The 22,842-nt window shown below is 34.8% G+C and overlaps 1 protein-coding gene across 2 annotated transcripts; it reads left to right on the top strand.

Moving 5' to 3' along the window:
* The first annotated feature begins 3,308 nt into the window (after positions 1-3,308).
* On the top strand, positions 3,309-21,673 carry LOC108766984 (uncharacterized). 2 transcript variants are annotated; one of them, XM_018516599.1, is made up of 11 exons: positions 3,309-3,672; positions 6,820-7,761; positions 7,841-8,469; positions 9,967-10,153; positions 15,003-15,175; positions 15,507-15,569; positions 15,662-15,789; positions 17,014-17,385; positions 18,367-18,710; positions 18,868-19,134; positions 19,517-21,673. In XM_018516599.1, the coding sequence occupies exons 2-11, from the start codon at positions 6,828-6,830 to the stop codon at positions 19,954-19,956; spliced, it is 3,537 nt and encodes a 1,178-aa protein (XP_018372101.1). In that variant the 5' UTR covers positions 3,309-3,672; positions 6,820-6,827; the 3' UTR covers positions 19,957-21,673. The 2 variants fall into 2 exon arrangements, with proteins under 2 accessions (XP_018372101.1, XP_018372102.1); XM_018516600.1 differs by lacking the exon at positions 3,309-3,672 and adding an exon at positions 5,927-5,934.
* The last annotated feature ends 1,169 nt before the right edge of the window (positions 21,674-22,842 follow it).

Here is a 22,842-nt window from a genome sequence, read left to right as displayed (position 1 = left end):
TATATTTTATAAATAAATTAGTTAACTTTTAGTGATAAGCATTCTTCTGTTCCGTTTTTAATGTGTAATTTATAACTGCTTTAGAGGATATACAATTTTAAAATATTTATAATATTTTTTATTTTTAAAATTCACATTTAACATTATATGTAAAATAAGATTAATAATTACATATGTACATGTGGTGCCATCTGACGCCATTGCATCGAAACGTCGACTTCATACTTTGAAGTATCGAATGATTCTAGTTTATCTATTGAGAAATATTAACTTTTGAAAACTTCCAAAATCAATTAATAATTTTAAAAGTTAATTATTATTTAACTAATCGATTTTTTATTTAAAAAATAAACTATTAAATAATTTTTCATTTTTTTAAATAAACTGTTAAATAACATTTTGTAAATAAATAGATAATTAAAGTGATTTTTTGTTTTTATTATTAATAGTATGGTGTAAAAAAAGAAAAAGAAGAAACGAAATTATATTACGTATAATGTTTTGCTAGCAGCATTCCTGGAATGATAATAGCGTCATTTAAAGTGTTCGCGTAATTAACGAAGCTAAAAACTTTTGACCCTTAATTACGTAGACCATTGTGCTAGAGTCCTTTCTTTCTCTCAGATGCAATGGAAAACACGAATACGTTCTACTGAAAAAAAAGCGTCCTGCAATCTACATTTATAACGCACACCTTTCACGCAAACATTTTTCTTATATTACACAAAATTTCTTCATCAAAATATGAATTGCTCGTGCAATAAAACAAATTTATTGTAAGCTAAATTTAAAAAATGTAGTCTGATTAAAATTAAAATAAACATTTTAATTAAAAAAATAAAAATTTTAATTAATTACCTTGTGTCTAATCAATTAATATTATATACGCATATTTTGAAATTTTAATAATACATATTGATTTAAAATTATGAATTGATTTGATGCAATCGATTAGAGTCGCGCGTAAGATGCAATCGACGTACATACATGGTGTTGTATATACGTACCAAAAATACGTCTACACAAAAAGCTTATATTATAGAAGCGAGTCTGGCATCATGCTCGGTATATGATCATACCTCCATTGTCTCTACGTTTGGTTGAGAAACGCCCATTCAACGGCTGTTTGTATGGATGAGTCCATAACGCTTATGCTTCCATGTTATTTCGGTAAATACTACCCATGGCATCCCATTGTTTCGAGAGTCGAATATTTATGTAAAACAAGCTGTTGTCAAGAGAGTAACATTCTATTACCCGCGTAGATGCAATATATATATTGCATTATCCTGCATCGTGTTTCTACATGTTATATTATTTTATCGATTACATACATTCGCGCGTAACATGATGTGTCAAGCTCTCTTTCCTTAAGGAATCCGTAATATATATAGTCTTTGCTAGATCTTTAAATTTTTTTTAAAAAGATAAAGATATTTATTACTTTTGTATTTTATGTTAAGATAATAAAAAGATTTAGGCGCGATATATATATGTTAAATAATGAAGTCTATCTCTTTAAATTAATTTATGTTTTCGATAATTTGCCAAATGTCTTATTTGACAAAGACACGTAAACTTTTCTTTTAATTTATCAGCTGCAAACAACCGTCGATCGGATCGCTTACTATTACTCGGTAAGACAGTCCCTTGAAAAGGTCCACCGGATAAACCGGCTCGAAGAATTCTTGTAGGTATTTGTAAGAAAATTTGAAGCGTTTCCAAAAGTATTTATTTTCACCATTGTCTTCAACAACATATTTCATAAGACTGTCATAAATACAAAAAACGAAAGAATAAAAACGTACTTTTTATGAAATTTATTTTGTACTTCCCTGAAAATTATATCTTTTGATTTTTTGTATGATCTAACACAACCATAAAAACATAACTGACCGTTATTACTCGTTTCTGTTTTATCTTAAAAAATTTTGTTAACTAAAAATTAGAAAATTTAAATATACATCTATACTCTTTTCAAATATCATTAATACATTTTCATAAATACCTTTAAGAAAAAGTGTTTCATTATACTGATTAACTCAATATATTGATACACTTTTTCCCAAGGTTACTATCCTAATAATAATACAGAAAAGTTTTATATTTTTATTTGGAAAATATTTGTTGATCATTTATGTTAAATTTAAGTATAAATTTATTATTATATTTAATTTTTATAAAATAAATAAATTTATTCGTAATACTTAAGAAAAATTTAAAATCTGTGTTACTTTTCACATTGATAAAGCAGTTTGTTTTCAAGATAACCGCATGACTATACGTGATTTTGACTGAGAAGGTATAATATATATATTTGCCAAAAAGACGATTGCTTATCATATCCAATAACGAAACCAACAAGAAATTAATGTGCTTCTGAAAGTCTGTTTTAACTGAGCTGAACGTTCTCTTCCCTACCTATCGAGTTAGCTGGAGGCTTGCGAGAGTGGGTGGGCCCGACATGCGGTCGATTCAAGAACCGAATCGGCCGGCTGGTACCGGCACGACTGGGACTGGTAGGGAGAGACGGATGCCGTGTAACAGTCGGGGCCCTTGGGGCCCCTCTAGAGACTCAAGAGAGGAGAACAGGGGGCAAAGGCACATTCCAAGGCAGAACGGCTGCCAGTGAAGGTGGAAAACTCCAACACTCTCTCACGATATATCCTGCTCCGCGTCTCGTCTCCTATTTGCTCGTCGTGGTCTTTACACTATCGTGATATAACGAACGTGCAAATTTTATCGGGGACCATCGGAATATTGTCGGAATGTCGAAGAAATTTGTATCTTCGTTTACGTGTTCTGCAGGTCATATTTCTAGAGTTCACTGAATTCTGGCGATTGTGTGAACCGACCTGTGTGTGTGTCCGAATGAATAAATCGTGAACATTTCGTCGGTTAATGACAAGAACAAAAATTGTGTATAATTATTGCTGTTTTATGATTTTGTGTTACTCAGTATTAACATCAATTATCAATATAAATTTTGTAAAAAATAAGTGTGCGTGCTAATCTCTTCGACAATTAACTCCTCAAGAATTAATTCGTCGTTAAAATTGTGAGACTTAAAACTATCAATGGTGAATGCCTAATTTTACGCAAAATTATTAAGTTACTATTGTTAAGAGTGATTAATTTTAAATATTTAACAGTTCCTGCTTTCAAAAGAGAGAGTTTCTTTGTGATTTCATTTATAGTCCACGACAATAATTTATAAAATCATCAATTGATCGTTTAATATTTCTTTATCAAGAGGTTGTGTATAAAAAAATTCGCTGATTGCTCAGCGAAATTTTATTTGCCAACGAAGAAATTTTCAAGATTCTTACATCTGTTGCACCGGCTTGTTATCCCTCCTGCTCTTCACCGTGGGACTGCCATTACTTTGTGACGCTTCAAGAAACATCGCAGCGTCATTAAGCATCGCATTGATTAACAATTGGGATCAAGACAGAGATAACGACTTTGGACCACACACCTTCGGAAGATGCATCATCTCGGAGTTACAGGAGGTTATTCCCGAGGGATAACGAGAAACGAGGACTTGTCTGTCGTACAACGGGGAACTCTTGCATCGTGTGCAGATCTTCGGGTATGCGGAAGACACAACGCAGTCAGGCGACAGTGATTGAGAGAATCCGGCCAACTTCAAATAGGAAAACCGACTCGCAGGTGAGCGCAAAGACAACGTTATGTTTCGATCGAGCTGCAGATTGCAGCAGGATTAAGTGCAGTCGTGCGATTTCGTAACGCGCGTGCGAAATCCGGGGCTTGTACCGTCAACGAAAAGGTCGTCACTTCTTCTCACGGTCTTGCAACCGCGCCGGTGAGCCGTATCGCAAAGAGCAACCTGGAGAAACTCTCGAGCATGATTCACATAATCGATTATCGTTTGCAGACGAGTATAAATTTTCGGAATTTTATTTAATAGATATTTACACATTACATACTGCATCATAATCTTTGGATGTAGTTTGTATTTCACATATTACAATTTTTGTCACAGATGTAGACATTTATTTTTAATGTCGCACATTCCTATTCAGCAAATCAGTTTTGATTTAACAAATTCATTTCACGATTCTGAAATTACGGGAACATTTTCTGATTGATAGATTAATCGAGTAAAATTAAATTGGGTAAAATTTATAATTATGAGAATCACACAAGAATGTTCTTTGTAAGAGCTCGTGGCTTTGTCGACGAATGAACGATTTCTTGGATAAGCAAAATTAATTCCACGTGCTGCGAACATATTCTTATTCTTGCCAACTACTACGAGATCATCGAACGACAGAAAAAACTTGCGGCGTCCGAGCACAAGCCATCGCCATCGAACTTGACCGTGGCCTTCGAAGTCTTTGCGCTCGTATAACGAGATACGAGGAATGTGAGCGGCCCAGAGTCACTGGTTGTACTTACGAAGACTTCGGACTGGTTACAGCAGCTAAATGTCCTATATCAAATAAATATGACGCGGTATTGGAGCGTAATCGATTTCACGAGGCGATATTTTTTGCACACTTATTAATTTTTGCAATACTTTTTTGCGTGGATGAGCGATTTGCATAAATAGGAATTAATTTAATGAACTTCGATTGATATAACGATCTAAGGAATAACATAATAGTCCAACATTTGTTATAATTTTATTACTATCAAAAAATGACAGTTTTAGAAAAAATAAACCTTAGGAAGTGAAAATTTAACGATTTTATGGATATTTTTTTCGTTCATTTCGAAAAATATCAATATATTCTTTAATGTATCCAAAGTTATGGTTCTTATTTATTTAATATTTATTTAATTAAATCGAATATGTTATACATTTGAATACATTTGAAACTATTTTAAATAATTTTTACATTTAATTATATATTTAAATTACAATTTAATGTTTTCTCAGCCCAGTCTAATAAACTCTCTTTCTCTCTCTCTCTCTCTCTGTCTTGATTGAAATCCGTAACAATTCTTAACGAGATAAACGTGTAATAAACCGCTTCAGTGCCTTCTTGAAGTTTTCACACAATGCCCAGTCGTAAGAGACCATCTCTCTTTTGAAAAGTCATGACGAATACAAAGTCTTTTCAAAGATGTTTATCCAAGTTCGAGGAAAGTCATTGGAAAAGTTTTAACGAGTGCTAGGTAATAAAGTTTTGCGAGAGCATCCGCATTCGATATAATACCATCACGATTTGTTATGAATTTAGAGAAATTCGTCACCCTCTGCCTACAATCTGGGTTCTTTTGTCCAACCTAAATTAATTCTTTTACTATTCTAGGCTTCCAAAAATTGTAGAAAAATTTAGAATTAGGTATTTTTCAATGATTACAGCAGCTCTGAAAGTATACGTTATATTTATTTAACATGAGAACCGCCGATGGCACCATATTTTCGGTCCGCTAACCATTTCAATTTTTTTCTTTTTTGTAACAGGTACAGTATAGAATATTAAAAATGTGTGAATATATGTAAATACAAATAATTTTAGCAATACAAATAGAATCAAAATAACTTTTTTTTTAATCGAAAACATGGATAGTGTAAATCAATAAATCAACATCTTTCTGAAACTCCAGTAGGATGTCATCGGCAATTCTGATGTTAAAAAATCTTTTCAAAATATTATTTTTAAGCAACAATAAATAATATTAGATTGATATTTGATTATACAATTAAGAAAACAAGCCTTATTTAGGTATTTTTTAATATTTATGTTAGGTCGATAGAAGTACATGTCAAATAGGAAAACTAGATTATTCAACGGTACATGCTTTTTATTCGATTCCAAATGGACGCAATTCATATGCGTGATAATAGACAAGGATTTGCAACAACGGCGTTGACACACCAGTCTTCTAAATCAGAATCGATGTGTCGAACGATTCACGAGTGCATGATGACCGGTATTCCGTGTATCGCAACGAGTGGTGGTTCGTTTTGATATCCTGCATCGTTGCACTTGATAAATCGTTCTATATTACGAAACAGCGGGAGCTACTATGAGCAACATATAAAAACGAAGAGTGACTGGGAAGCTGCATCTAGCGAGCACTTTGTTTCACATCTTCTTTTATTTATTGTGCGTCTGACTGATAGCTTCTCCGTTATTTTTCAAGGAAATATAAGAAGTTATACTTTTACGAAGTCAATTAGTTTTCAGATATTTTTATAGAACGAAAGTTATAATAGTTATATAAATTATTATATCGTGGCTAATTTTTTTTCTAATCTTAATGAAATTAAACGAGCTGATAAAGAATATATGGGTGAATCAGAATAAAAAATAAATTTTAAAAGATATATGTGATAGCTCTCTTGGATTTAAGTTATATTATAAAAGTTTCTATTTTTTTCCAATCTATACTCAAATTGAAACAATATTTGAGTATAGATTGGAAAAAAATATAAACTTTTATAATATAACTTAAATCCAAGCTATCATATATATTAATGACCGTTTCTACTAATGTGGTTTAATTTTAATCTCGGTTCAATAAACTCTTCATCTTTTTCCAGTTCTAAGAATTAGAAAAAGATGAAGAGTAAGTTGAATCAAGATTAAAGTTAATTTATATTGGTAGAAACGGGCATGAGTCTATTAAGAACTTGATCGATTTAACCGTTATTAAGATTCGATAATCTCAGATACTCGCAACTCGACGAAGCAAAAGAAACACGTCAGTCAGAAGTTATAATATACACATATTAAAAAATATGAAGTGTTTATTTGATACTTGAGACACTAACGTATCTCCTAAGAAATTTACGTTTTACAGATTTAATCGGCATATTTTTCGTACATTATTTCATTTTAGATGTTAAAATGTCTCAACCAGAACTGATTAGCGATCTGGACGTACCCGAAAATCCGCAGCACCCTTGTCAATGTTCCACGATTAACAATTTGGATTCTATAAGAACACCGAGGGACAGAATGGAAAGAAATATGAATAGCTCCAGGATCTCCAACAATCAAGATCTCCCGCGAAATCTAGAAACCTTACAGAATGTTTTCGAACCGATACGAAGGTTGGAGAGCCCTCATCAAGATAAATCGCAGATCAATTTGGACAATACTAGAAACGTTGATCTTCTAGAACATCAAGCAAATATATCGTCTAATAGATCCATGAATAATCAGAATTCGTTATTATCTCTTCACGGACATAATCTTTCATGTAGTCCTCGTAATTTGGATCTATCTCGCAATTTGGCTTTTGAAGCAGCCCGAAGAGTTCAAGAAACCTCGAGTCTACAGGACAATCAGCACAATCACAGTTTAACCTCGAGTCCTAGTCCATTGCTAGAGACAGGGCCGAATGTGCTTGAGACAACTAGTAAAGAATTAGATAAACAGCTGGAAGATCACGCCGGCTTGTCGCCGCAGAAGCAAAGCTCCAGCAAGGAGAAATTGAAAAACGTGCAGCAGGTGTTAAATCCTTATCAGCATCATCACGAAGCGATGGAGCGTGGAGTTCATGGACATTTTCATAACGACATACATAGCCATATTCACAAACACGCCGACAATTTTAGGAATAATACTAATCTGGACGAAAGCTTGATAGGCTTTCAGCAACACCAGCGACAGCACACGCATTATCATCACAACAACGCAAAGACAAATGTCACTCATCATCACACATCCGGAGTACATCACTCACACGCGCAAGGAATGACTGGACATCATCATGGAAGTCTGGCAACTAGTCTTACTAGCCATGTCCATGGGAATTCTGGTTCTTTAAGCGGATCTGGTTCGTACTTTAGATTTTTAAGATTTTGTATTAATTATTATAGTATGTAAATGAGTTGGTTGTTGCGTTCTTGTTTCAGGATCCGGTTCCATGAATCAAACCAGTTCCGTCACTTCCATCGGACACCATCATCCAACATCCATGCCTATAGCGGCTACGATAAACCACCTGAACTCTCCCCACAGTCATCATCGACTCAACGCGGGCTCCAGCTTAGCTCACCATTCGAATCCTACCTTTCCCAGCGATCATCATGGCACTTCGGGTGCTCTAAGCGGCGCGTCATCGAATTCGAGCATGATGAACCACGGTGGATCGCCCTCGGTGCACCGGCACGTGGTCAATGTCAACAGCAGTTTATCGACGACACCGTTGGGTGGTCACCATCACGGCAGTTCATCGGGTAGTTTAACCGGTCATTCTAGCGTGAACCATCATCACGTTAGCTCCGGTATATCGTGCGAATCCTCGTCGTCGAATGCTAATACTAGGACGCACAGCAGGTTGGATCACGTCCACGATCATCATCATCACCTACAATCGGTGCACCCGTTGCACGCGAGTCATCCCGATACCAGACCGAGAGATCGAGCGCCTTCGAGTTTGGATCATCATGGACATCTCCACGGTCATGTGCACAATCACGGCCACCCGCACGGGCAGAGCGACACTAAAAACGCGGCTCTTATGGGTATCGACGCTATTCAGGTATGCAAACGTAGATATCTTACGATTTACTCTACGTAAAAATTGCGAAATTTTTGTACGTGATTACTTTGAGGTGCTACAAAATTTTGTATCGTCTCTTATAATCGTAAAAGAACTGTTTTAAGAAATTAATTAGATTTTGTACGATTACGCTTCTCCATAAATTTTCCTCATGCTTTGCCAAATGAGGAGAATGACTTATGCCACCGTTCCGCCCAGCGGCTCGTATATTCCTAGCCGTTTTTGCCGCCACATCTGAGAAAATACATGTTCGTGAATCGCCATATCTCTATCCGCGCACGCTTGAGTTACGTTCGCCGTGTCCTGGCCACGCGAGAAGCTATAAATCGTGTACTAAGCAACGGTTCTGCCCTTAGAGCTTATATCAGGAAATATTTTCAGCCGAGGGCCAAATGTGCAGCGCGCGGACGAATGATTAATGATCGGTGCCCGTTGCAGAGATGTTCGAATTTCACCGCGAGTGCGACAAAAAATGTTTTATCGGGTATTCTTTACCTGCAAGTGTTGATAATGAAGCTCTTAATACGAAGTTAACATTAAAAAAGTCGTATGTTCTATACTTCGTTTTAATTTAACCTCAGAACGATGTTTTGAACTATCCATATTGATATGCAAATCTTACGTACAAGTAAATAAATCACTCTTGATTAATGTATAATACAAGATTTTTATATATATTTCACATTTTTAATGACAAAATGTTTATAATCTATAGATCTTTATATGTATAAACACAAATAATCTAATTTTTAGCTTAAAGGAAAGAGAGTATCAAATTCGATCTTGAAATGATAAGAGTATATATATGTAGTCTCTTTATAAAAGTTCAATAAAATATAATAATACAAAACTGCTTAAAAATTGAAATCATTTATTATACTCTTTATGATAGAAGATCGCTAGGAGATCTAAACTGATATATATATGACGGAGTGAATTTTTAAAAGCTTGTTCCTGGTTGTCCTAGTTTTTAGCATGGCAGATTTCCTAATGAGCACTAGCTTAGCGCTTAATAATCTCGCTCACTTGCACTTAAAATTTACATACGATAGCATTCTATAGTTAACGATTACGATCCTCAAGGGTTAAATAGTTAATTATCGAGGAGGAAAGAGATGTTCGAACTATAATAATGTCGTTATTAATAACATTCACACAAAACACACAGTGGACATTTATTGTCATAAAAATTAATAATTTCACTTTTTTATTATTTCAGTACTGCTATTAATATTCGATGGCTCATTCTTAACACGCATAACGATACATTTTGATGTAGATCTTCGCATAAATTTTTAATTTTTATTAATCATTTCAGAATTACTGACACTAGTATTATAACTCATCAAATATTATTCGCGTGATTCGAAAAAAGGTTTTTTTTTTATTAAACGCTTTCTTCCTTATCATTCCACTTCATCAGATCATCATTAAGCTACCTTGATGCGATTTAATTTAAGTACCTCGACATTTTAGGTCTCAGCTCCAACGAAGAACAAATGTCAATGTCACGTAATGCAATCCGGAGGAAACAACGGAGGAACTGAGGGCGAGAGTGACGGGGGTGTCGAAGTAACATCAAGAACACATCAACCCCCTGCTCTTCCACCACGTCCGCCACCGAGACCAACGAGACGTTACGAGACGACTACTGCCAGTCAATGTAAGTTGTTTTATAATATCTTTATGCATTACGCTTATATAATTTTTATTTATGACAGTAATCACGTTTAAATAAGAAGTTGCTAGTAAAAATATAATATTATTAAACTCAACAGTACATCAAACGTCTTTCATTCGCCTAATTTTATAAATCTTTTGTAAAATCTAAAATATTTTTAAAATTTAAATCTTCTTTTTACTTATTATGTCGACTAAATTTTTTGTAAAATCTTTGAATATAACAATGAAATTTATTGAATACTTTATAATATCAAACAGAGTTATATTTTTTATGGATTTGATATAATATTACCGCGTGCAATATTTCCCATGCTTGCATATTGATATGAATACTCGATACATAATATAAACGACATTAATATTCATTCCATATGACTTAATTTCCATTTAAAATTGAAATATCAATCAGTCGTTAAAAGCTCAGCTGAAATTTCCTAAAAATTTACTGAGTAATTTCGGAATGTTGGCTGGTGGTAGCTCCATCCTATGCCGGGTAGTTTCACGATTATCCCGACAATTGCACTATCAGCCGGATGAGGAGGTGGCGACGTTGGCATGCGTTTCTTATCAGACGTGGACGTGCGTTATCGACGACCACGCGTTAGATTTCTACCCCGTTGCTCGGGGAATTGCATCCCTACATTCCTATAGAATTTCAACCCTCGACCGCACCGAGTCGCTCGAATCATCCGGGGGGTATATCGACCAGTCGATGCTTGCACCAACCGAGAGTAGGACGATCCTCCCCTATTGAGGGATGTGAGCGACTTGAAAGCGGGCCGACGATACGACAGCCAATGTGCTAGCGACGTAACATTTACGTTTTAAGTGTGCTTGGCATCGTTTCCTGACTGACATGAAAAAAACTCGATTCACGCGAATCTTGGACTTGACAAGCACCACTGATCAGCCGCCACCTGTGGGACACATCACAACGTGTCCGCCACCGACGACTGTGAATCTTCTCGAGTGCGCGATTGTCGATACGCGACAACCGATTGTCTTAAGACGAATAGACGATAAAGATCAACAGGGTGACAATTAGATCATTTCGGTGTAACGAATATTTATGTGCGAAACTTAGCATTGAATAACGATCAATTAAGAAGTTGACGTTAATAATGATTTCCGATGACGATTATTGATGGTGAAAGTGAGTTGACCCAGCCGGAAATGCAAGACGAACAGGTGACCTTGGAAAATGGAGAACTCTCATGGTGACACGTGACCAGTGTAGAATGTCGTAGACACGCATGACAGCAATGCTTATTACAGTCAAATCAATTAAATTTTTTTGATTTCAATACAGAAAATTTTGAAAGAAGAAAAAGATTATAGATATTCATAATATGTTTCCATGAAAATATAATACAATGATTGTACTATATATAAAAAATTTTTAACTTAAAGTTTGAAAAATAGTGCACTATTATTGGCTTCAACATTGACTAGCATTAATATCATCCAATGCAATTCTGAAAAGTGGCAAATAGTTTCTTTTTCTTTTTTATATCGTCTTAATAATAAAGAAATTGTCGATACTACACGCTACGTTAAATTCAATTCTATGCAAATATTGATATATAATTCAACGCGAACTATTTTTAGTCTACACACACACACATATACACAAGAAATTAAATATAAATCAGAAGTTTTACACGATCTAGCCACAATTATTGAATGCAGTTGCAAGGTTAAATCGGTGATGCCATGTAATGACAAATGATAAATCTACAGTAATCAGCCAGCGGGATTGCTGAAGATTATCGTGAGCTGACGCAAAGCGACACGAGGAAGATGGATGGCTATCCGGTGCTCCAAATAGTGCGTTGTCGCCTCGGGATGGAGATGGACAACCAGGGCTATCCGTTCCCGATGGCGGCACACTCGCACTCGCACTTGCCGCATCCGACGAATCACGCGCACTTCCCGAGGCCACATTATCCGCATCCTTGTGGTACGCCGACAAACCCCTTTCGCTTATCAATCACCCCTTTTTGCGCTCCCTTTGTGCAATCATGTGCATACTTATTAATAGGCACCGCGTGACGCTGTCTTAAGGCAAGGTCAAAGGTTGCGGCGCCTCGCTCTTTCAACGCACGCATATATAATGCGCTGGATTTTTCTAACATAACATTTAAGATAAATAATTTTAAAATTGTAAAATTATCAATCTTAATCAGAGCGTTTTGCTTAATTATTTCTTATAAATATTGCAATATTAACGAAGTAATAAACTTCAAACGATTTTCTTCCGTATAATTTTTTTATCGATTATTAAAGAATGGCTGATGGTTTAGTCTATCTATGGGGAAATGTGATAGGATAATTTAAGACAGCCTCTCCTATAACATTAGGCTCTACTTTTATTTATACCTTTTTACTTAAACATCAGATCATACATTTTCTTAAATGAATGTTACTGGAGCCGATTTATATTAAAAGTTTTCGATATATCAGCTGTTACACATGAAATATTTTTAGCTATAAGGGACCGAAATAAATATCTACAATTTTGCAAGAATTTTTTGAATTAAATTGTAGGACATAAATCTAACAAATCTTTTTTCCGTCTTTACTTTTGTGGCTGTTACGAAATATTACAAATATTTTTTCAAGTAGTACGGAATATTTCAGCAATATTGTAGCAACGTTGCAACGTTTCACGCTACCTAGACCTTTAGATATATTTTGTTATATTAAGGCGAAACTAATTTCTTATATTCGTCTTATGTACGAAGATCATAAAATTCTAAACAAACATGAAATAACTAATTTGTTCTGGATGAACTTAGGCCGATACTCTTTTTGGCGGTAAATATCACAGGTAGTAGGCGTGCCACGACAAATCGGAAGCTAGACATTGTGTTACGCCTCAAGAAAACCGCAGAGCTCATCAATTTCACAACCCTGAGTATTTTATAAAGTAGAACGTGCGTACGTTTCGACGTTGATGTTACCGATTTCTCATCATTGTCCTCGGAAACATGAAAACGGTGGATTCACCCTCCGTAGAACGGAATCGAAAGAGCAGTTTTCTTAAAACGATTCATTCGACTTTTCTCCTCCCTAAGAATTTCCACTTCGTAAATTTTATATCCCGCCTTCGAACGGTAGATTAGGATCACAAGACGCATCTCGCGCTTCAGGTATTTCTTGAAGACATTTGTCGAAACTCGTACTTGGAGAAACGTATATCGAATCTCTCTCCGTATCTTAAATCGTCTTTTCATCAGATTTTTATTTCAATAGGTGCTTTCAAATTTTACCCGATGTATTTTTTACTAAAAACAAATGCAAATTTTTGGCAAACATAATTTATGGTCTTTATAAAAATGTCATACTAGTATATTTTTAACTGCGCTCGAGCTCCAATATTCTGTTATTAATCTTCCAATATTTTTCGTGCGTCAGCAATATACTCGATCAAAAAAAAAGAAATTAATTCTGAGAGAGCCTTCTGAAAATAGGAATATTAGCTCATTGTCTTCAAAGCTACGTGGTATATTGACGCTCGAGAATTCATTGAGAGAGAACTTCCAATACGCGGTCGGCGTACTGGACTCAATAGGAAGCTTTGACAATGGAAGTCGAACCCGGATGCCGTCAGACGAAGTAACACACCTGTGTTGAACGTTACAAAAGCAGCATCGTAGGCATTCCTCAACGCGGTTGGATAGAAACAGAACCAATGGTTTCTGAGTATTTCTACGAGAATTGCAAGATAGGCGAAGAAATTGATAAAAATTTATTCGTACTCCAATATTTTTTAATAAATATTAAATTAAAGCGCTGTGTATCAGCTCGATTTAATTGTTCTCCTTTTCATTTTCATTATGCATTGATTTACGGAATTTGACATTTTTAATATCTTGTATTTTTGTGGTTGTAATCATTTGTGATTGTAATCAGCTGTCTGTAAAGGCCTATTCGATGGTTCTAAATGTCCTTTGTGGGACTATTGACCTTTCTGAGAGAAATCCCCAGCGGGAGTAAACCGTGCTGGGTCCTCGGTTAGCAGGATAATGATTGTCCTCGCGTGAGAACCTAACAGCCGTAGTCCTGATCTGGTCACAATGAGAAACGTGCCACGAGCGAAATTCCACGAATATCCGTAGACGGCGATTACTCTCAAACTCACGTGATATTCCCGTTTCGATAATGCATCGTTGGCAAGATCGAAATTAACTGCAGCCTTGACATCACCAGATTTACGATCCACGTCATCGATAGCCAAATGCTTCTCGTGTATCATTTAACTTTATTTCCAGAACTGGAGAGAATATTTGATGCAAATATTTAGCAAATTTAAGGCATATTTTTCAAAATGTTTTTAAATGAAAAATCAATTTGGCTTGCCATAGATTAACCCTTGGTCTGCAATTCCTTTTTGGCATAAATGAAATTTTACTCTCAAATTTCTCCGAAATAAAAAGGAAGATAAAGTCTGATTATTTTTCTAAAATAACCGAGAAAACCGTTTGATAATATAATAGACATATTGAAAAATAACTCTGAATTTTTCTACACTTTTTGAAAGCCTAGAACAATAAAAAAAACTTGGGTTGGATAAAAAGATCTAGGTTTTAGAAAAAGGCAGTAAAATACAAACAGAGGGTTAAGTGAATTAAAGTGAAGTAAGTGAATTAAAAGTAAATTAAATTGTTAAATTTTTAGGACGAGAAAGTATAGCAACAATCACATTAGTAAATGGATTTAGATCAAGTCGTTGTAATCTTGAATTAGTTATCAAAATATCAGTACCCCATGCACGCTCAAGGCTTTTTACTGGAGCGATTAGAATTTCATGGATCGCGATTTTGCAGGTCACACTGGCGAAGGTGGTTGCTGCAAGAAGTACGTTGTCCTTTGCTATCTCTGTGGCGGATTGAGCGCGGCAGTCGGTAGCCTTTTTTTGGCGGTGCACGCAATCCTTTCGGCCCACACGGACAGTTTAGCGCTCTTCGAGACCGTGCCGTCTTACATTCCCGGAATTATGGTGAGAGACAAAAATCAATCCGGTCGCATTGCGAAATGCATCGATCTTAACGTGCTACCCATTCTAATGGTCGTACACAAAAACATTAAATGCATCAAGCAACAGCATTGAGTAAATTAACTTCAAGCTGCCAAGTTTTTTATGCTGCTGGTATAATTTTATGTACATGACTAATTCCTTTTAATTTTATGAGCTTTCGCGCAGCGAATTTATAATGCGTACAAATAATTGCTTTATCTGTTCAATCACGACGGTGATAGTAATATTTGAATGTCACAGTGATTTAATAATTTGACGAATAACTTGATGAATAATTAATTTGTCGTTTCAGTTGATCCTGATGGGTTTCTTCACAATGCTATTAGCTAGACGAAAGCACAGATACGGACTTCTAGTAAGTTTGTCGCGTAAACTTTTCGTCCCCACAGGAAAGCCGTCATTGCCGCTGACAGTTCTGTTATTAAACTGGGTTTATAACTTTTGCAGATGAAAGTCTGCGGTTCTGTGGGAGTGGTGTGCGCGCTGGTGTGCGTGCTCGTCACCGTCACAACTACGGTAATTCACATGTCTCGATTGCAGAACCTTCGCGAGTGCGTTTACACTGCGCGCGCGAGGTATGTATATCTTTCTCTCGTTTATATATCCCAGAAGAAATTACGGTGCCATAAAGTGGCAAAACGCCTCGCCATCATTATGAAACAGCCGTATAGTTCGTGATGATAACAATGTCTCGTCTCATTACATGAAATTCAATCGTCCCTGCTATATAGTCGAAATCTCTCTCTCTCTCTCTCTCTCTCGCGAATATGTTAGATAATAAAATAAATCTTTCTTAATTTACCCACCCAAAAAAAAAAATCTAATTGTAAAGTGAAATTTTCGGTAACCTCATATTCTAAGCAGAAACTTTTACAGAAACAGTATTCCTCTTCCAATACACTGGACTATTCATCAAAAATGTATTGGAGATTATTCTAACAGTTTTCCTCTTGTATGAAGAGGAATATATTTACTGAAAGTGGAGTGCCCTCTTACGAGTAAATTATATTAGGAACACAGCAAGATTTTTATTGCAGATGCGAAACGAAAGTACTCTAACTGTAAGAATATTATGCTTAGACTACTTTCCTCTTGATTTCAGAAGATTCCTCTTGAGGCCGTATATAAGAATAAAATCCTCTAAGATTTAACGGTTTTTGCTAATATTAAAATTATTTTTTTTGGGGTGTTGTTTTATGAAATAAGTTCTGCGGTTGGCTTATACATATCCTGTATTTCTATAGTTTATAAATATAATGATTTTTAAAAATAAGCTACCGCAAACTGAATAGTCTATAGATCTACTAAAAAGTATTATGTCTCAAAGTTACATAACGAAATTATGTAATTAAGATAAGTAAAGCATGTAACGAATTGTTTCAAATCAGTAAGTGGTTTTTTAAAATCACGTAATTTGAAAATCACATGATATTAGAAATAATTTCATCTTATGAATTCTAGAATTTTTCAGAATTTCTGTATAATTTTTGTAAATTGAAACACTTGTCAATATTCTGAGAAAAATCTACACATATATCTTTTCCAAAATTCTTTATATGTATGAATTCTAAAATATTCAAAGATTTTTTAATTTTCTCACATTCTATAATTTTTGAAGAAACTTATAAAATCTGAAAAAATTTAAAATATTTTTAAAGAAATTTTTATAAATTTAAAATATAACAAATTTTTAACAAATTATGAGATATTATGAGAACTTTTTTCACTAGGATATTGATTGTTTTCCAAATAGAAAATGCAGATATTAATATAAAGTTTTGATATGATGATTCACACAGATCATGCACATGTTACGGCGCGCCGCAATCGAAGGGAGATCCCGGTGTGCTTTTCGAGGGGACTCCTCACTGCGAAGCGGTGCACGGTGCATTGTCAGATTGCCTGAGGGCCCTTTTCGGCGTCTCGGTGGCCGGTATATTGGCCTGCATATTCTCGTGCATGCTGGTATATCAATTGTTGAGCCATGAGAAGAAGAAGATGTACTGGGAGCAGTTGGAGCTGAGATGCAGATCATTGTACGGCCAAGGCAGCACCGTGGGACCGCCAGCTGGGTCCTGCGGATGCTGTAACGATTGCGGAGGTGCGAATCCGTGGTGGGCTCAAACACCTGGAAATCTGTACACGCCGAATCCTGATATGGCGCCATCCAGGTGCGTAAGATATAATAATATTGTTCAGAAAATAGATATATTTAAGAACTATAGATATTATTGTCTCCCTTTTTAATAAAAGTTAGTGTAGAATAAAATTCATGTCGATTAAAAACCTTTAAAAATTGCAAACATGCAACATTCTTTTAAAAAAGTCTTTATTTTATTAATATACTACAAATAATTAATGGCCAATTTGCAGCTATGTTCAATAAACGTTTATACTTAGCCTTTAATTTGATTTCAATATTTATTAACAATTATTAACGCGTATATATCTAATAAAACTAATAGATTTCGTGAATTGTATAAAAAAAATAAAGTACAATAAGCATTTAAAATATCATAAATAAAGAAATACATGCGCGTTTTTAATTGTATTTTATATTTTTATAATTCGTTTATTGATTAAAACGGTTTTTTTCTCAGTTCCCGATATTTACAGAAACACTTTTCAAATCTCGGGAATGTATTGTGATAAACGACGCACCCTTTGAAGTTTACTTTTATTCGCCATGGAATGAACTGGCAATAAAACGCGCGGCCATGCACGTCAATTGATTTTAAAGTACATACACCAGTACATAGACTAGTAGATATTTCTCTGAACATTGTATTTAACGAGATACCCGTCTGGTCTGGCATTGATCCCGAGAGTACGCGAAAAGGATAAAAAAAAGATAAAAGAAAATTATATTGGTATTGCACATGACTCTCGAATCAGTTCACAGATTGTGAAGTCTCGGTTAAAGAATAATATCGTAGTTATATACATATAATCGATAAGACGACACTTCTATCATAATATATAATATACAATTTATTTTTAAAAATATACAGAAATTTTTCAGAAAAATCCTAAAATGTATTGAAAAAAATTGTAAATAAGTTTCTCTAATGTTATTTAGGCGATTAAATAAATACGTGAAAGAGCTCCAATTTTATATTAATAGGATTTCACATATCGTTTTGCTTTTATAGGAGATGGCGATTACCTTGGTCGAGATCGAGAGGTCCAGCACCGAGCCCAGATTCAAATTATGGTTTTCACACGCAAACACGACCAACGGAAACCAATGTGGAGAGCGGAACCGGCCCTTACAGTGTCTTTAACTCGCAGTCGAGTGGTCCTTATTCTGTTTTAAATGCTCCGAGTGCTCCATACACTCCGAGCACCGCGTCATACAGCGTTCTAGAAACTCCAGTGCCATTGTGGGGACCGCCACCTCCGTACAGCGATCCTAACAGTCCTGCCAGACGACCGCAAATGACCGAATCAAGAACCAGAATTGCCAAGAGGATGGATAACTTTGAAAATAATGAAGGTAAAATATCAATTATTATAAACTAACATTTGATATAATAATGAATAATATAATAATCAATCAAAAGAAGAAAAAAATATATATGAAATATAATCGATGATCCATTAATTTCTGGATATTAATTAGAAATTAAGTTGCATTTTTCCGAAATGTTTAGACCATAGACCGAGACCTGCAAAGCGTCCTTCCGATAATTACGAGAACGCCGAGGAGATCTCTAATAGCACAGACCCTGAGGGAGGGAATGAGGGAACCATCAAAGGTAGGAGAGCTAGAAAGCCTTTGAAGGGCGTAGAAAATGGGGCGTTTCAACAAGAAACTAATCCCGGCCCGAAACAATCTGAGAGCGAACTGTATTTCGGTGACGTGTCCTCATGCTGCGGACCCGAAAGTAGTTTTTACGATCTAGCTGTGGAAAAAGAAGGTACTTATTATTTCCGCGACGAAATTGCGTAATATTTCTTAAAAAAATTCTAAATTAAACTCGTTACTTCGGCATTTATACATCTAGAAACTATGATATCCTTTTTACAATTGTGTGTTATATTTAAATTAAATCTTTTTACATTAAATATAAATAGTAAGTATTTCTCTTACGTAAGTGTTTTTTGTTTATTATTCCATATCTTGTAAAAATATTCTTATTTACCTAGAAGCTGTTGATTTAATTCAAAAAATTATTCATTTTTAAATTATTGAGGTTATAATAAAAAAAAATTATTTATTTTTAAATTATTGATACCAAAAATTAAAACGTTTCTTACAACATTTTTTTAAGTGTTTGATATGTTTGTATTTTTTTGCAGGTGCAGAACATCCGGAAGGCGTAGACTATCTGGCGACTAGGCTAGGCAAGCGTCAATTATCAAAGAGATCTCGATTGCCTCTTCCTTTGCCTGCGGACAACGGCGACATTCCCTGTGACAATTATGCGAACAGCGACGAACCGAGAAGCGCGAGAGGTCCTTTTCTCGCCCCTGACGCGCAATATGAAGTGATTCAACAAGGTCGCTACTCCTATTACGGGTCGAAAAATGACGAGGAGCAGGAAGGTCCGCCGAGTTCCAGTTACTTTCGGGAAGAGGAAACTGAAAGGGGGCGTGAAAGGGATTATAGGGATTACAGAAACAATCAGGAGGAGGAAACGCCACAGTGTTGTTTGAGCGATTCGACGACTCTAGACTCTGGTTGGCAAAGCGGGGAGCAACAGCAATCGGATGATAACGTCCGGCCGGTGAATGTGTGATCTTAGACCCGTAAGATTCTTAGCGAAAACAATAAAACATTAATTTCCTGCCAGGAAGTGTTATATGAAAACCATTAAATTAAAGTAGCGAAGAAAATGCCCGACAATAGCTTCTGATCTGTAAATAATTTAGATCGATCGTATGTAGGTCTTGTTCTGAAGTAAACAAAGCGACTGAAATTGCTGGGATTCAATCCTTTGAATTTAATTGACGAAATAGAGAAATTAAGAAGAAAGTAGTTCGAGTTTGGCAGATATGATCCTAGTCGATTGATAACAGGTTTGCTTTTGAAATATGTAGTTGAATTTAATTAAAAAGTTAATACACTAAGTTTAAATAACGTAGTGTGAAATACTCTCGATGTGCGTGTCAGTTCATATCGTATCGATTTCTCTTCTCCTAAAAAAATTGCTAAAAAGATTTATTTAATAACAACATTTCGCGCTCTTTAAATTAAGTAGTAATGGATATGATGCATGACACAAATATTATTAACTTTATTTCCAATATATTACACCGATTATATAAACAAACATTACATGCTACGATATTCTCATCTCTTTATATTAAAATAAATACTTTTATTTTTCCACGTTCTTTACGCGAAGTGATTGATGATGAACTGTATCGATGCCATAGAAAACACAATGATAATGAAACCCAGACTTTAGTGATAATTTGTAGTGATAAAAATAATAACATTAAACACAAGTGCTAATCTCGATTTCGACGAGAATGAACTGCCATTCATTTTTCTCGTAAGAAGCTTGCCAGTTTAATATAATCTATATACGTATAAATTTTCTTCTTTCATTGAAGAGTAGACGTGATTAAAGTAGATTACGATCAAGTGATAATTTATAGTAATCCGAGAGAGAGAGAGAGAGAGAAAATCGAACAATGTGAACAATTAAAACTGCATAAAAAGTGCACTATAAAAACTTGTGTTGAGCATCAGACGTGCATCAACGATCATAATGGATAAAGCGAAGTTAAGCTTAATTGTTTATATTAAAAAATAATCACCTATTAAATAAAAATATTAATCTCGTAGGACGAAATATTCATGGCAAATTCTGTGTATTTTTGCTAACTGCAATGTTGCTCGTGCTGCTCGTAGTAATAAATAATAGTGAGTGTTACGTATAATCGAGAAATTATTTGCGATGATTGACTGAAGGCGAGTGGGAGAAAATGAATAGGAGAATTAGTTACAAAGTTAGTTACAAAAATCGTTTGTTGAAAATATATATTCGCCAACAAACGGTTGTATGACTGTTTTACTAAGAAGACGCTCGCTTTATTAGACGTTCGTTTATTATTTCGTACTATTTATTTGTCTTGGTAGTAATACACGCTACAAGTATTTTTACCTGATATTTTGCTGAAATTTTAAGTCCATTGCGTATTGGAATTAAGCTCGTCGATCAATCAACAATTGTTCTTTGTTGGATACACGATAGATACCATGTACAAAAGTGTGCTTTACTCTTGCCAATTAGGTGTTAGTTGTAAATCTCAAAAAGTCGTTGATTATCTCCGATATATCAACGGTACGTTCATAATCATAAGAAATATTTATAATAAGGATTTAATTTTTTGCGATTAATAAATTGTTTTATTGTCATAATTCTGGTTTATTTCTTAATCTTACTTGGTATCCGCGACTGAAATATTTCATTCCATATTTTTCCCTCGGTTGAGAATTTTATGCGGATCTTTCATTTGATATATGAATTTTGGGAATTGATATTCCCTTATAAAAGCGTTAGTGATTATTTATTTTGATTATTAAAAGCCTAATTTTGTTCAGTACTTTTAATATTCAAAATAAGTAATTTTTCATCTTTCAGTATTAAAGTGAATTTCTGTAAGGATTATCATTATCAATGCTTATTAATAAATTACTTATTGTTTAATATTCTTTAAACATTACTCGCTTTAAAATTCATGTGGACCAAGGACAATATAGAAAGATCAATCAAACTAATTAGATTACTAGAATACTTGTCGGTTGTCTATTTTCGTTATGGGTCGCTCAAGACGCAAACGCGAATAAAATGCATATTTTATCATTCGAAAGCATAGTCAGAGTGTAGTGAAGTAGCTTATAATGCAATTTGAAATGAAGTGTACCTTAAGGGTGAGCCGCGAGTCGTAAGTTCGTTGCACCATCGAACAATGTACTTGACAATGATTAAGAATAAAGGATGATTTTGCGAAGAACGCTGCGCATAATACGACGGATATGATGATCCTCTCCTTAAACCGTGGCTTGTCTGTCATATTACAAAAAAATTATTCGATATGTAATAAACGTGATAAGCCAAAGCGGAAATCCCATTGCATGTTAAATGTAGGTATAAATCATAAAAATAGAAATAATATTTATCTCAGAGTATATTTCTTCGTGATGTTCGCTACGAGTACAATATCTTTTGTATTATCCATTCAAATCTATATAGTACGAAAACCGACGAACATAAACGCCACTTCATGCATGCGAATAAACGTTCGAAAGGAATGCGGATTCCAAGGTGATATTACTATTGTTAATAGTCTCCTTAGCTAATATCTGTAGCCTCGTTGGCTAATATTGAATTGTTTGATATATCGTAACAAGTCATTAAACTTTCACAATGAGTATATGAATTAAAGGCAACGCTTGGCACGTAACGTCATTTTCAATTCGATTCTTAGATCGTGAGACACGCAAGTTTTGTGAGTTAAAACTTATATTTGTCGAAAAATGTTGCAGTCTTATTAAATATATCGTGTAATCAGCTTATATATGTTAATTAATTAGTATTACTAAAGCTGTTATTAAATAGAATCTGTAACACATATCTTTTTTAACAATAATACTATTTTTTCTCTAAATATGA

This window comes from Trachymyrmex cornetzi, unplaced genomic scaffold (genome assembly GCF_001594075.2).
Source record: "Trachymyrmex cornetzi isolate Tcor2-1 unplaced genomic scaffold, Tcor1.1 scaffold641, whole genome shotgun sequence".
Lineage (NCBI taxonomy): Eukaryota > Metazoa > Arthropoda > Insecta > Hymenoptera > Formicidae > Trachymyrmex > Trachymyrmex cornetzi.
The sequence above is the reverse complement of the archived record's forward strand: the minus strand, read 5'-3'. Positions and strand labels throughout refer to the sequence as shown.

Bases quoted from the DNA above. Each gene is read 5' to 3' on its own strand.
- LOC108766984 (XM_018516599.1), top strand. From the start codon at position 6,828: ATGTCTCAACCAGAACTGATTAGCGATCTGGACGTACCCGAAAATCCG. The intron at 15,570-15,661 runs GTAAGTTTGTCG...TAACTTTTGCAG, and splicing joins AGCACAGATACGGACTTCTA to ATGAAAGTCTGCGGTTCTGT. The intron at 18,711-18,867 runs GTAAAATATCAA...CGAAATGTTTAG, and splicing joins TAACTTTGAAAATAATGAAG to ACCATAGACCGAGACCTGCA.